Source organism: Oncorhynchus keta, chromosome 14 (assembly GCF_023373465.1).
Source record: "Oncorhynchus keta strain PuntledgeMale-10-30-2019 chromosome 14, Oket_V2, whole genome shotgun sequence".
NCBI classification, from domain to species: Eukaryota; Metazoa; Chordata; class Actinopteri; order Salmoniformes; family Salmonidae; genus Oncorhynchus; species Oncorhynchus keta.
Window position 1 is genome coordinate 41,436,502 of NC_068434.1, and position 15,769 is coordinate 41,452,270.

The following is a 15,769-nucleotide window of genomic DNA, read 5'->3' on the forward strand; positions in this document are numbered from 1 at the left end:
GTTGGTCAGAAGGTTAAAATCAACGTTCCATGTCGTAATTTCCGAGTAGGCGGTAAAGATAATTTTTATTGTGCTGTAACTGAAACTAGAAGATCTTCTGATGTCCTTTCCCTTCGTCAAAGGTAAGTAATGGATTTTTAAAGTGTTTTTACCCCGGGATAACCGGCTATTATGACCCATAGAAGGGAAGAACATTTATTGAGTGCAATTCGATCTACAGTACATCTACACCACGATATGGAACATTGAACCTTCTGACCAACTAGTGGGTCAGGCGGCGCCTCACTGTCTGATTCATATTGTTTGATTTCTGATGATAGTTGTCGATTATATCGACTGATTGCAAGTGTATTGGGTGCTTCCATAGACTTACACAGTAATTATGACAACTTCCAGGGGATATCCTCCAACCTATCAGAGCTCTTGCAACATGAACTGACATGTTGTCCACCCAATCAAAGGATCAAAATGAATCTAGCATAAGTATAAGCTACAGCTAGCTAGCACTGCAGTGCATAACATGTGTTGAGTAGCTGACTCAAAGACAATGACAATAGTTGAACAGTTTTGAACAAATGAATAACTTCAAAAATGAAGGAGTTATATTTCAAAATGTTTTTCACTTACTTAGCTGGATAATTTAGCCTACTCAAACACCTGGCTCAAACAGCGGGACGCTATGTTAGCTAGTTGGCTATGACTATCCAACATTGGAACTCTTCCAAGGTAAGCTTTTGGTTTTACTAATGTATTGCCACCGGTGTTCCTGCTAAACTGCTTACTATCTGTACACTGTGCTGCATGATTGTAGCGGGTTTACTAAAACGCTATATCTATTAACTATGTTAACCTTGACATTACTTTAGCTAATATGGTGACAACGATGTAGGCTGTGTGTAGCGTTTATGATATGAAGGTTTGGCTTGGAAGGTTTTTCTCGCCTGGTCATGGACAGCTGATGTGTTGTGCACTTTAGTCCACAAGTGAAGGGAAAAGGTAAGAGGAGAGTGCGTAGATGCAAGAAGGTATACAATGAGGTGTTTATATGTGGCTATGAGAGTTAACGGTTTGTGTTTGATCAGGGGTGTATTCATTCCACCAATTCTGTTGAAAAATGTTTCTTTAACAGAAGCAAATGGAACGGGGATAATCATATCTGAATTTGTCCAATAAAAACTCATTTGCAACTGTTGGACTAATGATTACACCCTAGATCGGTGTGTACCTACGTTGCAAACTTTCATTCATAAGCTAGGTTGAAGGAACCGCATAGGGAAAAATCTAGTATCATGTAGTAGCCTAAACCTGTTATATTGAAGTGGGTGAATGGAATATGAATGACAGTCATCCTACATGCTGTAATAGAAATAAGGCCATGCTCATAAAAAATAAACATCCTCAAACGGCACCGACCAACCAACGCATCCTGTGATAAGGCAAATGTTCAGATTGTATGTATGATTCAAATTAACAACAGTAACGTGGTATGTATCATAAGAGCAAGAAAAAACAAGGTTAAAACCAGGAACTGTTTTTATTTTGTCATATTGTTCACCTCAGATACAGTGCAAATGTAGTACAAAATTCTACATCTATAATATTGTGAGGTTGATAAAGGAAAAATGTACATTTTAGCCATTTTTAAAAAAAGTATTGAGTGTTTTTGTAGCCCCCTGGAAAATAGGTAAATAACTAAAACATCAGACATATAGCAAAGCCAACAATAGCCTTGTTATGAAGGCTATTTTTTTCTTTAGTTCTGTTAATTTCATGGAAAATAGTCAAATTTGGAGTTAGGAAAATCGTAGTATACATAACTTCTCTGGTAGAGTCTGTTTCAATGAAATTATTCAATGTCTGATGCCATATTTCCATGAAATACAAACCTGAGGTATGGTGTGTAAAACTGAAAACACAACATTAGACTATGTGGTTAGGCTGCTTTGGCCATGGCCTGTCAATTGAGAGGGGCACACTGAGACGTGGCTAATGTTACTCCATGCTGAGAAACTTCCTCTTTTTGGCAGTGTGTGTATATGAGTGGTGGCGCCATTCAACGTCCGCTGTAGCCTCATTTTCTAGGGTACCAAGCTTGATCATGTACACTACAGACAGAAAAACAGTTATCACTAGATTATAATATAACAATTACAATTTTGCGTATGCATTCTCAATACACACAAGATATATATATATATATATTTTAAACAACACTAAATGTATAGGGGCAGCAGTGCAGGAAAAGGTAAAACTGCAATTAATCCAAAGTTACGCATTGTTCAAAAACATGGTGTTGCTTATGATGAGAAAGGTAAAACATTGTACTTACATTTGATTTCAAATCTGGGCCCAACTTCTGACAACTCAACGTTCCTGTGGTCCGTTTTCTTGTAAGTGTGATGTCTGCAATAAAAATAGGTCCTTACTTAAGTAAATAAGAATGTGTAACTACATTCCGCTACCTGAAGGAGTCTACAGTCAACCTGTCTGCCCAAGATTAGGTACATGTTCGCAAATAGCTCTTTCAAAGCATCCCTCTACTCACCTGAAAGATATAAAATCCTCCTGGTTGGCAAATGTGATAACCCGTCTGCTGTCCTCTTTAGGCACTGGGAACAAATACTTGAGGATATTGGAAACCTGATTAAGAGAGATTTACTTACAGTCGGTGTCAGAAACTTTTGGATGCACTAACAGTACCAGGGTAAACATTTAGTGAGAATTGTGAAATGCCAAGTCTCTCACCCTCTGGCCAAGTCGTGAGGAGAAGTTGTGAAAGATGAGGTTGGGGTAGGCTTCAGACATGGTTCCAATGTCCGGCACATCATGTCTCATAACCACATTGTAAAGAGTGAAGTACGCAGTCGGTCCAAAAGGTAGGTGGCACACCACAAGCCCATCTATACAGTTCACACAGGCAATATAAAAGTAGTCATTTTAAAGTTCCCTTGATGCAGTGTTTTTACTTGGATTGATGCATTCCAGCCTGTAAAAAAAAAAATCTATACACTACAGGTCAAAAGTTTGGACACACCTACTCATTCAAGGGTTTTTCTTTATCTTTACTATTTTCTACATTGCAGAATAATAGTGAAGACATCACAACTATGAAATAACACATATGGAATCATGTAGTAACCAAAAAAAGAGTGTAACAAATCAAAATATATTTTATATTTGAGATTCTTCAAATAGCCACCTTTGACATCTTTGCACACTCTTGGCATATGTGTTATTTCACAGTTTATGTCTTCACTATTATTCTACAATGTAGAAAATAGTCCAAATAAAGAAAAGTCCTTGAATGAGTAGGTGTTTTAAAACTTCTGACCGGTAGTGTGTATGTGTATATGCATATATAATGTGCATGTGTAACAGTATAGACTTTACGTCTAAGGGGAACCACTACTTAAAGGTCTCAGAGCAAGTGACGTCACTGATTGAAACGCCACTAGCGCGCACCACAGCTAACTAGCTAGCCATTTCACATCGGCTACACGTGGATATGATAACCTGGGTGCCCGTCTCTGTTTCTGCTCTCTTATCAAGTCCTTATAGAATTGTCATGCCAAACATGTTGACAATGACAGCAATGGCGTTAGAAAGAGCATAAACAGACTTGAATCAGGCTATGGCTATAATCATTTGGTGTTGGTAATAGATGGTTCGAGATGATTATAGTTGGTTAATTAAACATTTGAAATTGGGAGGTGCTTTGCAAGCCCCTCAGTTTAAAAAAAGTATTATTGAATTTTAAAACATAAAATCCACCTGTTGTGAAGTCCCTCAACATATACATTACATTTGAGTCATTTAGCAAAGAATCCCATCCAGAGTAACCAACGGGAACAATCATGGTCAAGCACCCAGCTCAAGGGCACATCGAAAGATCGCCCACCCAGTCGACGCAGGGACCCAAACCAGCGACCTCTCGGCCTCTGGCCCAACACTTCCAACCATCCAAGACCCTTTTGAAAACCTACGTTTTTTTAAACCACTTCTGCGCAGGCAAGTTTTACTTGCCTTTTAAACTCGGATCATATTGTTTTGTATTTTCTTGTGTGGAAATAAATAAATACAAATTTATTTAAAAAAAAAAAGATTGTTATATGCCTAGATGGGCTTACTTGGCTGTCCTCTAGTCTCATGAACGATGACCAGGTCTGTAACATTGTTGGCTTTACAGGCTTGTACTAGAGTTTTCATTTCATGACCTCCCCTGTTCATACGCTGAGCCCCAGGGAAGATCAGCTTCACCTCCTGTCAATAGCAAACATTGCACGTCAGCAAAAATTGAGGGTGAGTCATTATTACTGGTTTAAAACATAATCTATTATACTGTCTGTTAGCTCCTTCTTTGGGAATGATTTTTTCCTGGTTACATACAATATGCTCTGTTATAGAGGTGGAACAGAGGATAGAAATCGAATAAGAATTGAGACATAAAATGAACATACCTTGACAAACATCTTGAGTCGAGAGCTGGGGTCTCTTGATGTTGTGACCATGACCTTTGGATCCTCCACTCCAGCCCATTTATACTCATCATCCATGTGAGAGCTGACACCTGCACACACAGAGTATCTCTCAGTCACTGTTTGCACATTTTTTTATGGGAAACTGTGGTAAGGCTGCTTTTCCATGAGATGCGTTGTCAACATCATAAACAAGACAACACAGAGGATGCGGCCCAAGGGTACCCTATACAATATATAGTTCAATACTTTTGACCGGAGCCTAGTGTCTCGGTGGGCAACAGTTGTGCACTATATAGGGAATGGGGTGTCATTTAAATGTTGATGTGCAGAAACAAACCTTCTGCTCCCTCATCATCATACTCCAGCAATTTCTATAACTGCACAGCTTCTCTGCGAACCTCAGTAGGGATGAGACGATTGTCTGTAGGGAAAAACAAAAGTCAATGACTTTTACAGGTACCCAAATTGTGATTTGTTAGCGCTGCCATTTTAAAAAGTGTCAAGGTCTTTTAGATTGTTCATCCTCCCACCAATCTCCTCCATTACATTACAGTCCTCACCATCAAGAGCAGATTTCAGCTTCTGTTTCTTCTCCTCAATCGTCCGCACCCTGTCCTCTTGGGACTTCCTATACAGGTACACCCGTCTCAGTCTCGTTTCTCGACGAAGCTACAATCATCAGAAAGAAAAACACCATGATGAACAGTAGAAAGCTGACTATCAGCATTGTACTGTTCATTATGGCTCAGAAATTATACAGAATAGTAATCGGACACACAAGAATTGCAGGGGGAAAAAAACACGAGAATAATCAAACATGAGAATTGCTCAGAAAGACCACTCTATAATCCAAGATCAGTACTAGTGAAATCGTTATTACATCAATCCAACATGCCCATCTGGCAGTATTTAGCTTGCAAACTAGCTAATAATGTAGCATGGTAACCTGGATCAGCAACCAGACAATATCTGTTTCTTTAAAACACTCTGGAGCTAAATAATCAGATGCTTCAAGCTGATACGAAGTTTTGAAAAGCTAAACAAATACTCCATGGAGTTACCATTTTGTTGCTTGGATTGCACGCCCTCACAACCACACACACCGACAACTGCGAGGAAGTCAGCAACATTATTTTTCATTGGATAAACCAAAATCGAATGTGAGTGTGCGAAATTGGCAAGAAGATTGGACGATAGACCTTTCAAAATAAAAGCCCCAAATACGAGTTATCGATGTAAAAGTCCCAAGTACAAGCCATGAACATACACGGAAAATGCATTTCACATTTGCATATTTGATTCATTAGCTCTTTTTATTTTATCACTACATATTCATTGCCAAACCCACTGGCTCCAGGTAATTTATAAGTCTTTGCTAAGTTAAGCCCCACCTTATCTCAGCTCACTGGTCACCATAGCAACACCCCCACATAGCACGCACTCCAGCAGGTATATTTCACTGGTCATCCCCAAAGCCAACACTTACTTTGGCCGCCTTTCCTTCCAGTTCTCTGCGGCCAATGACTGGAATTGCAAAAATCACTAAAGCTGGAGACTCATATCTCCATCAATAACTTTAAGCATCAGCTGTCAAATTAGCTTACCGATCACTGTACCTGTACACAGCCAATCTGTAAATAGCACACCCAACTACCTCATCCCCATATTGTTATTTATCCTCTTGCTCTTTTGCACCCCAGTATCTCTACTTGCACATCATCATCTTTACATCTATCACTCCAGTGTTAATGCTAAATTGTAATAATTTCGGCTCTGTAGCCGATTTATTGCCTTTACTTCCCTACTCTTCTGCATTTGCACACACTGTACATATATTTTTCTATTGTATTATTGACTGTACATTTGTTTATGTGTAACTCTGTGTTTTTGTTTTTATTGCACTGCTTTGCTTCATCTTGGCCAGATCGCAGTTGTAAATGAGAACTTGTTCTCAACTGGCCTACCTGGTTAAAAAAAAGGTGAAATAATACAAATAAAAAAAATCTGTGACCAACAGTCATGTGAAATCCATAGATTAGGGATTGTTGCGTTTATATTTTTTGTTCAGTGTATAATAACCTTGCTGCGTACTGAGCCCATCTGTTTGCCTTTTTTTTAAATCACAAGTCAACCTAACTATGCAAAAAAGAAAAAACAGTTACCTCTATATTAGGCAAGACTACTGTGGTTGGCCATTTCCTGACATCTTCCATAGCAGAGCCTGACATACTTTCTTCAGTGTTTTACTTCATATTTTGACTCAAAAATGCTTCTACTGACGACATTGGTTTTCTGGCTTGCTGGTAAGGACCCCATCTGTGTGCCATGTACATTTGTATGTTGCCTGCACTTCATAGTAAATAGCTTATGACTATGTATTTATTTAGCATATTGCTATCTTTAATCTGACCAATGATGGAGTTCAAATGGACATGTTAAGTAATGTAAACTAAATGAAGGCATAGCAACAAAAACATGGATTACAGAGGGATTATTGATTTGACTGAACTGATTTTCAATAATGGAATGAGTCAAGTCAAAACATTTCATAATATATACATTTCAAAGTATTCGCAATTCTTTGTGAGTGTTTGTTACAAAGTTTACAACTCATCTGTCAAAATGGCGGTGATGTAAAGTACTTAAGTAAAAATACTTGAAAGTACTACTTAGATCGTTTTTTGGGGTATCTGTACTTTACTATTTATATTTTTTACAAATGTATACTTTTACTTCACTACAATCCTAAAGAAAATGACGTACTTTTTACTCCATACATTTTCCCTGACACCCAAAAGTTCAATTTTGAATGCTTAGCAAGATAGGAATATGGTCTAATTCACACAATTATCAAGAGAACATCGCTGGTTATCCCTACTGCCTCTGATCTGGCAGACTCACTAAATACATGCTTCATTTGTAAATTATGTCTGAGGGTTGCAGCATGCCCTTGGCTATCCGTAAATTTAAAAAAACAAGAACATGGTGCGGTCTGGTTTGCTCAATATAAGGAATTTGAAATGATTTATACTTTTGATACTTAAGTATATTTAAAACCAAATACTTTAAGACTTACTCAAGTAGGGTTTTACTGGGTAAATATGATTTACTTGAGTCATTTTCTCTTAAGGTATCTTTACTTTTACTCAAGTATGACAATTGGGTACTTTTTCCACCACCGCAAAATAGAGATGAGAAAATCATAGATTAAATTGTCAGTGTAATTTACTCCAAATGATTCAAAGAACGATTCAATATTTTACTTCATGAAACAATTTGGGCTGAATAACAAGATACATTGTACAAAAAATCCTCTGCGCTTGACACATGCTACATGGTTGGTTGTGAAATTTGAGACAGGAAATTAAAAACTTTTCTGGGAACTTTTGTCTTGTTAGATTCACTATTCACAAAAGTATGTGGACAACCCTTCAAATTAGTGGCTTTGGGTATATCAGCCACACCCATCGCTGACAGGTGTATAAAATTGAGCACTCAACCATGCAATCTCCATAGACAAACATTGGCAGAATAATGGCCTTACTGAAGAGCTCAGTGACGTTCAATGTGGCACTGTCATAGAATGCCACCTTTCCAACAAGTTTGCCCTACTAGAGCTGCCCTGGTCCACTGTAAGTGCTGTTATTGTGAAGTGGAAATGACTAGGAGCAACATCGGCTCAGCCACAAAGTGGTAGGCCACACAAGCTCACAGAACAGGACCACCATGTGCTGAAGTGCACTCACCCCCGAGTTCCAAACTGCCTCTGGCAGCAACATCAGCATAAAAACTGTTTGTCGGGAGCTTCATGAAATGGGTTTCCATGGCTGAGCAGCCATACACAAGCCTAAGATCACCATGCGCAATGCCATGCGTCGGCTACAGTGGTGTAAAGCTCGCCACCATTGGACTCTGAAGCAGTGGAAACGAAATTCTCTGGAGTGATGAATCACGCTTCACCATCTGGCAGTCAGACAGACGAATCTGGGTTTGGCGGATGCCAGGAGAACGCTATCTGCCCGAATGCATAGTGATAACTGTAAAGTTTGGTGGATGTGGAATAATGGTCTGGGGCTGTTCTTCATGGTTTGGGCTAGGCCCCTTAGTTGCAGTGAAGGGAAATATTAACGCTACAGCATACAATGACATTCTAGACGATTCTGTGCTTCCAACTTTGTGGCAACAGTTTGGTGAAGGCCATGTCCTGTTTCAGCATGACAATGCCCCATGCACAAGGCAAGGCCCATACAGAAATGGTTTGTCGAGATCAGTGTGGAAGAACTTGACTAGCCTGCACAGAGCCCTGACCTCAACCCCATCTAACAACTTAGGATGAATTGGAGACCTGACTGCGAGCCAGGCCTAATTGCCCAACCTCACTAATGCACTTGTGGCTGAATGGAAGCAAGTCCCTGCTACAATGTTCCAACATCTAGTGTAAATGTAAATGTAAATGTAAATGTAAAGCCTTCCCAGAAGAGTGGAGGCTGTTATTGCAGTAAAGGGGGGACCAACTCCATATGAATGTCCATGATTTTAGAATGAGATGTTCGACGAGCAGTTATCCACATACTCTTGGTCATGTACTGTATGTAAAGGTTTAGGTTGGTCAGTGGAATTCTTTCATTAACATATCATATACACTCCCCTCTGTATGTATTTGGACTGTGAAGTAACATTTTAAAATGTTGCCCTACACTCCAGAATTTTGGATTTGTCACAAGTATTCGGACAAATTCACTAATAGTGGTCAAGCTATTACCTTACCAGCTATTTCTATGATTGAAAGGACACCCACTCTGTATTCAAAAGCATGTTGTGTCTCAACCGATGGCAGACACAATACAAAAACCTACGATAATATAAAATTGGGTCTACGCTACAACATATGCGAATATGTATATGTTGATGTGGATTTTATGCATTTTAAATAATTTTCTATTAAAAAAACTTTAAAGAAATAATTAAATTAGTGTGACAACCCTGTTTGTAATCTTTTAAAGTATATAAATCTCAACGGTTTGTCATTTCCAGTGATGAAAACATGGATGTCTCATGGTATGGTGATGTATGGAATATAAGTACATTTTGAGCACCTTTATCTTTTGAATGTTTTGGCATTCAGGTAAAAAAATTCTGGTCCAAAAATGTTTTGGTATCCAAGTCCATTTTCCAAACACTTATATAAATGGACAAATATGGCACCTTGCATTCGGGCTCCCGAGTGGCGCAGTGGTCTAAAGCACTGCATCTCAGTGCTAGAAGCGTCACTACAGACTGTAGACTGTATCACAACTGGCCGTGATTGGGAGTCCCATAGGGCGGCGCACAATTGGCCCAGCATTGTCCGGGTTAGGGTTTGGCTGGGGTAGGCCATCATTGTAAATAAGAATTTGCTTTTAACTGACTTGCCTAGTTAAATAACGGTTACACACATATACGTACATGTGTATATATATATATGGAAGGTTTCATTCAAAACAAAAAGGGTTGCTGTCAAAAAGTGATTGAATTCAAATTGATTTACCCCTCTGTAACTTTATCAATAATCATGATTTATTCATGCTTTTCCTCAATCGTGGCATTATCAGGATTAACTTAAAACTATTTAGAAACACCTTATCTACTCCCAGAAATAAAATTACTCAAGTCATTATTTACCATTCATTTCCTATTGGACAAGAAAAATATAAGAAACACAACCAAAACACACTGCAAATGCATCCAATGAGTGTGTTGAGTCACAAGCTTGATGTAGTCATTGTGTGCTAGGATATTGGAACAAATACTACACTTTTAACTACTTTAATACACTATGAATTTTGTCTTCGTATGGGTGGACTAGATAGTGTTTTCATCTCTAAATGGTCAAAAATACACATATAAAAATACCCTAAAAATAAAGATGACATTCTTTACTGTCACTTCATATGAAACATTTAATCAAAAATCAAAAATGCTGGAGTATAGAGACAAATGTATTATTTTAGCTTCACTGTCCAAATACAGTACACACGGAGGGGAGTGTAGGTATTCAGATTTTTCTAATATGAGTCTAAGTTTTGTAATATTAATCTATAATTATATTTCACAGGCATATGTGATGGTGTGCAGAGACTGACCTGTCCTTATGATCTAAAGGACGGGGACCTCCCCAGGGTGTGGTGTAAGGAGACGTCCCCACAGTGCTGTTCAGGCTTCAGCTTCAGCAGGGAGAGCCAGTCTTTGGATGCAGGAAGGCTGAAGGTGACTCAGGGTGTTGACTCCTTCATTGTGGATGTCCTGGGCCTGGCCCAGGGAGAGGGAATGTATTGGTGCGGTGTGCTGAGCAGCAATAAAACCATCATCAAACTGGCTGAGGAGTACTTCTACAGCAGTAAGTGTGATACTTGTCCTTGACTGTGCACAGACAGACATCGCCAGATGATGTCTTGATGTAAGTCAAAGTAACCATGAGTGAAGAAGCGAGAACCCTGAAATGTAGCCTCAGGTACCAACACTGATAGGCCTGCTAGCTTAATTGCTATCCAACCTCAGTCCATCACAAGGTCTTGGATTACATGTGCTCTGCTGTAAATGGTCCTCTCTGATTTTTCTAAGTATTCAGACCCTTTGACTTTTTCCACATTTTTTATTTCACCAATCAACACAATACCCCATAATGACAAAGCAAAACCAGGTTTCTAAATTTGAAAATGTATTAAATAAAAAAAACAGAAATATCACATTTAAATAAGTATTCAGAGCCTTTACTCAGTACTTTGTTGAAGCACCTTGGGCAGCGATTACAGCCTTGAGTCTTCTTGGGTATGATGCCACAAGCTTGGTACACCTGTATTTTGAGAGAGTTTCTCACATTCTTATTTGAAGATCCTCTCCAGCTCTGTCAGGTTGGATGAGGAGCGTCGCTGCACAGCTATTTTCAGGTCTCTCCAGAGATGTTCGAGCGGGTTCAAGTCCGGGCTCTGGCTGGGCCACTCAAGGACATTCAGAGACCTGTTCCGTAGCCACTCCTGAGATGACTTGGCTGTGTGCTTAGGGTCATTGTCCTGTTGGAAGGTGAACCGTCGCCCAGTTTGAGGTCCTGAGTGCTCTGGAGCAGGTGTTCATCGCTCCGTTCATTTTTCCCTTGATCCTGACTAGTCTCCCAGTCCCTACCGCTAAAAAACATCCCCACAGCATTATGCTGCCACCACCATGCTTCACCGTAGGGATGGTGCCAGGTTTCCTCCAGACGTGGCGCTTGGCATTCAGGCCAAAGAGTTCAATCTTGGTTTCATCAGACCAGATAATCTTGTTTCTCTAGGTGTCTTGAGTCCTTTAGGTGTCTTTTGGCAAACACCAAGCGGGCTGTCATGTGCCTTTTACTGAGGAGTGGCTTCCGTCTGGCCACTCTACCATAAAGGCCCGATTGGTGGAGTGCTGCAGATATGGTTGTCCTTCTGGAAGTTTCTCCCATCTCCACAGAGGAACTCTGGAGGTCTGTCAGAGTGACCATCGGGTTCTTGGTCACCTCCCTGAACAAGGCCCTTCTCCCCCTATTGGCTGGGCGGCCAGCTTTAGGAAGAGTCTGGGTGGTTCCTAACTTCTTCCATTTAAGAGTGATGGAGGCCACTGTGTTCTTGGGGACCTTCAATGCTGCAGACATTGTTTAGTACCCTTCCTCAGATCTGTGGCTCGACACAATACTGTCTCGGAGCTGTACGGATAATTCCTTCGACCTCATGGCTTGGTTTTTGCTCGGACTTGCACGGTCAACTGTGGGACCTTTATATAGACAGGTGTGTGCCTTTCCAAATCATGTCCAATCAATGTAATTTACCACAGGTGGACTCCAATGAAGTTGAAAACATCTCAAGGATGATCAATGGAAAACGGATGCACCTGAGCTCAATTTCGAGTCTCATAGCAAAGGGTCTGAATACTTTTAATTTTTAATAAAGTAGCAAACATTTCTAAAAACCTGTTTTCACTTTGGTTGATGAGGAAAATGTTTTATTTAATCAATTTTTGGAATAAGTCTGTAACGTAACAAAATGTGGAAAAAGAGTCATGTGGTCTGAATACTTTCCGAATGCACTGTAGAGAACTTTTGACTTAATTTGTATCTCCTCTACTCGCGTCGGCTTCAGGTTCCTACGTTTGGGACATTCTTCGCTGGATTCTGATGCCTCTGCTCCCCATGGCGATCATCTTTTCTTACTGTTACTTAAAAAGTAAGTCCTTACAACCTCCAATCATCCAATGAGCCCAAATGCATCCATAAAGTACTGCTCTTCCATTGACAAATACTGGTCCATAACATTTTAAGTAACTAACTTCAACGCTTTCTCTCCAAACAACAGGAAAAGAACAAAACAAGGTAAAGTATGACATTAAAACATTTAATTCCTGAAACAGAATAGCAATTGCCATGAAGCTACTGTTATTCAACAGCTATAACTTACACCTGGTATTTCTTAATTCAGAAGGAGATGGGAGTATACATGAACATCACTATGATCTCAGATCTGGCACAAAATAATCCACATACTGAAGAAGAGAACTGAGCTGGAATGATGGCCATTGCCAAAGGACACACCAAATGCTAAAGGGGCTTTCAATTCTATGCTACAAAACGAGACAGCCATTACAGCTTACCAATAGTTTGTCGTAGCTTTCACGATTTTCATAATGGAAAAAAAAGGTATATGCCATCTGTGAAGAAATACGTTTGCATTTATTAGGACGAGCCAAACACAGGTTCACATCCAGTGAAAATATGGAAACATTTCATGGGATGAAAATAAATATCAATCGACCTTTCTATACATTATTTTCTTATTGTACAACATAAGCCTCATGCGCCAATTGGAAATTTGCTCTTAGCATTATTTTTGCCTCATGAACCACCCATTGAATGACAACAATTGACAGACAATGCAGCAGTACTTTAGATTAATGCATAGTTTCATATTTTGAAAGATACATTTTGACATTTTAAACCAACGAATGTAATCTAACGTGACAAGTATATAATACATCTAAAAGTCTGTTGTCCCGTCAGTTAATAAACATACCTTGTAACATTGTCGAAATAAAAGCTTCATGTACTGTATATCATTCCCGAAATACCACCTGCATTTATTTTCTTGTCTGATATGAATTCATGCTGCTTTTAATTAAATTGATGGGTGTCTGTCATCATTACAGAATAGCATGGTATCGTTGCAATGTAAACAGATTTCAATGACTGCTTTCATCTGCAGTGATGCAATTACATACTAATTTTGGTGATGCAACTAGTCAACCTGCTTTAGCACACTAACACATGGGACATATGTATGTATACATTGGGAGCGGGCAATATACCTTATGTTTAAGTCAAACCAGATGACAGTCAACCACATCGTACGCATTAATCAATCCCATTTGTATTTCCTCGTCAGGAAAATATGACCATGATAGATAAATACCATAGATGAGTCGTATTGATGAAGCACTATAGTTGTCGACAGGTTTCAGTCCAAAAATAGCTGCATTCAATGTTAGTAGGCTGCCATTGAAATCTCTCCAAGAACTACAGCTATTGCAAGTAATTGTATTTCAAATGGACATCTGAAGCACAGGTAAAGTTCACGGAACCTCATGAGACAGACATGATAATGGTTATGTAAAGTTAACACAAGAACAGTAGGAGCCTTGGAATGCAGCAAAAGATTGAGAAAGAATATATATATATATATATATACTAGCAGTTCATTATTTAAGTTACCTTATTGTGTAAGCAGTTTATGACTTTAGCAATCATTCATTTCTAAACTGGTATGAGTCCCGTAACAACATAAATCAAGATTATTATCTAAAAGCAAATGTTTACATATATTGTGTAGTGTGCTGCCAAGATGTTGGTACTGGCTTCTGCAACAAACAAAAAAAGACAGTATATGATCCATTTCAGAGTGACATAACATCACAGTTCACCAATAGAAGGCACCAGACATATCACATCTGTCTGAAGCTACAACCTGTCAGTTCTGATGCATTACAGCCTTGACTTCCCGTAAGAACACTTGACACACGGTTGATAAGGATTGCAGACATGTACGTGTGTTGTATGTCACTTCCTTTTAAGGCATCTAATTAAAACACACTGAAATGTGTACTGAGGCGGTAGAAAAGGTGACAAAGGCTACATCCCAAATAGCACCCTATTCCTTTTATTTATATATATATATATATATATATATATTTATATATATATATATATAGGGATGCAGACAAACTGAAAACTACAGTCACTGTAAAATGGTGCATTGTGGGAGTGGAGGGGAGTAAATGATCAAATGGAGTGAGATAGTACATTGTCAAAAATAGAAAGTAAATTAAAGTAGCAAAACTTTCAACAACCATTACATCACTGAGTCGGAGAAACAAAACCAGTGGATCAAAGTAAGAGGACAATCTTCAATATGTGAAATATGACCAAGCATGTATATCCTCCACTATGTAATATCAACACTGTCAAGCAACCACCACTTTACAGGAATATGCTCTCAAGCAATTCTTACACCAAATAGAGGACATTGAGACAAAAACGTTAGCCCTGCCAAGCCCATTTGGAGTGGTTCACTTCAGGAGAGCATCATTTAAAAAGTTAAAATAAAATAGTAAGCAAACACACATTTTAAGTTAAACGTCTGAAAATAAAAAAAAGTCTAATCTTTCCTTAGTGGCTCTACTAATTATCATACCCTGTAGTGATCATATAGTTTGTATCACACCACATCTCCTTCCTGTTTCTCCTCAACGGTTAATGGTAACAAGATTGTATCTTCTACCTAGTTTCTCTTCACATTCAAAGACAATGTGTGATAGTGCTCATGGGAAATTATATTAACGCATCATACAGCCCCAGCGGAGTCTAGATTTTTGCCTGGGAATGGGTGACCATGAACCATGGGTATGGCTTGTGGATGCTGCTTGTGCACACATGAATCTGGTTCTAGGAACCAAACAAGTTTCAAATGACAACTTGGGTTCCGCATCTCTATAGGGTCAAGGTCCAAAAATAAGGATGACTTGGGATCTAGAGTTCTTCATAGTCTCCGCCCTCTCTATTTGCTGACCCCTCCCCTCCAGCCAAGAAATCCTCCAAGTCATCCATTTTCTTGGTCCGAGATTTCTTCTTTTTCCTCTCTTTGTCATCTTCTGTTCCGGTCTCATCTTTCTCCTTTTTCTTGTCCTTTTTATGCTTCTTCTTGCTGCTCTTCTCATCCTCCTAAGAAAAAAGGTTTTTAAAACGTATGTCT

General features: G+C 39.1%; 2 protein-coding genes and 1 pseudogene across 6 annotated transcripts in view; 1 reads left to right on the forward strand and 2 right to left on the reverse strand.

The window, feature by feature from the left end:
- The first annotated feature begins 13 nt into the window (after positions 1 to 13).
- Positions 14 to 13,589, forward strand: si:ch211-102c2.4 (uncharacterized protein LOC568178 homolog). Of its 2 annotated transcripts, none has more exons than XM_052461773.1 (5): positions 14 to 122; positions 10,573 to 10,854; positions 12,611 to 12,694; positions 12,824 to 12,840; positions 12,947 to 13,589. In XM_052461773.1, the coding sequence occupies exons 1-5, from the start codon at positions 101 to 103 to the stop codon at positions 13,025 to 13,027; spliced, it is 486 nt and encodes a 161-aa protein (XP_052317733.1). In that variant the 5' UTR covers positions 14 to 100; the 3' UTR covers positions 13,028 to 13,589. The 2 variants fall into 2 exon arrangements, with proteins under 2 accessions (XP_052317733.1, XP_035641993.1); XM_035786100.2 differs by lacking the exon at positions 14 to 122 and adding an exon at positions 6,634 to 6,781.
- On the reverse strand, positions 1,516 to 5,682 carry LOC118393430 (U3 small nucleolar ribonucleoprotein protein IMP4-like; annotated as a pseudogene).
- The window catches only part of rabl6b (RAB, member RAS oncogene family-like 6b), a 33,435-nt gene continuing 30,507 nt past the window's right edge, over positions 12,842 to 15,769 (reverse strand). For all 4 annotated transcript variants that reach the window (XM_035786097.2, XM_035786095.2, XM_035786098.2 and 1 more), the window contains one exon: positions 12,842 to 15,738. In XM_035786097.2, coding sequence (XP_035641990.1) covers positions 15,547 to 15,738 — 192 coding nt within the window. In that variant the 3' untranslated portion in view covers positions 12,842 to 15,546. The remainder of the gene's footprint in view (positions 15,739 to 15,769) is intronic.

Excerpts from the sequence above, each read along its gene's own strand:
- si:ch211-102c2.4 (XM_035786100.2), top strand. The coding sequence starts at position 6,745 with ATGCTTCTACTGACGACATTGGTTTTCTGGCTTGCTG. Across the intron at positions 6,782-10,572 it reads ATTGGTTTTCTGGCTTGCTG|GCATATGTGATGGTGTGCAG; the intron begins GTAAGGACCCCA and ends TATATTTCACAG. Across the intron at positions 10,855-12,610 it reads TGAGGAGTACTTCTACAGCA|GTTCCTACGTTTGGGACATT; the intron begins GTAAGTGTGATA and ends CGTCGGCTTCAG.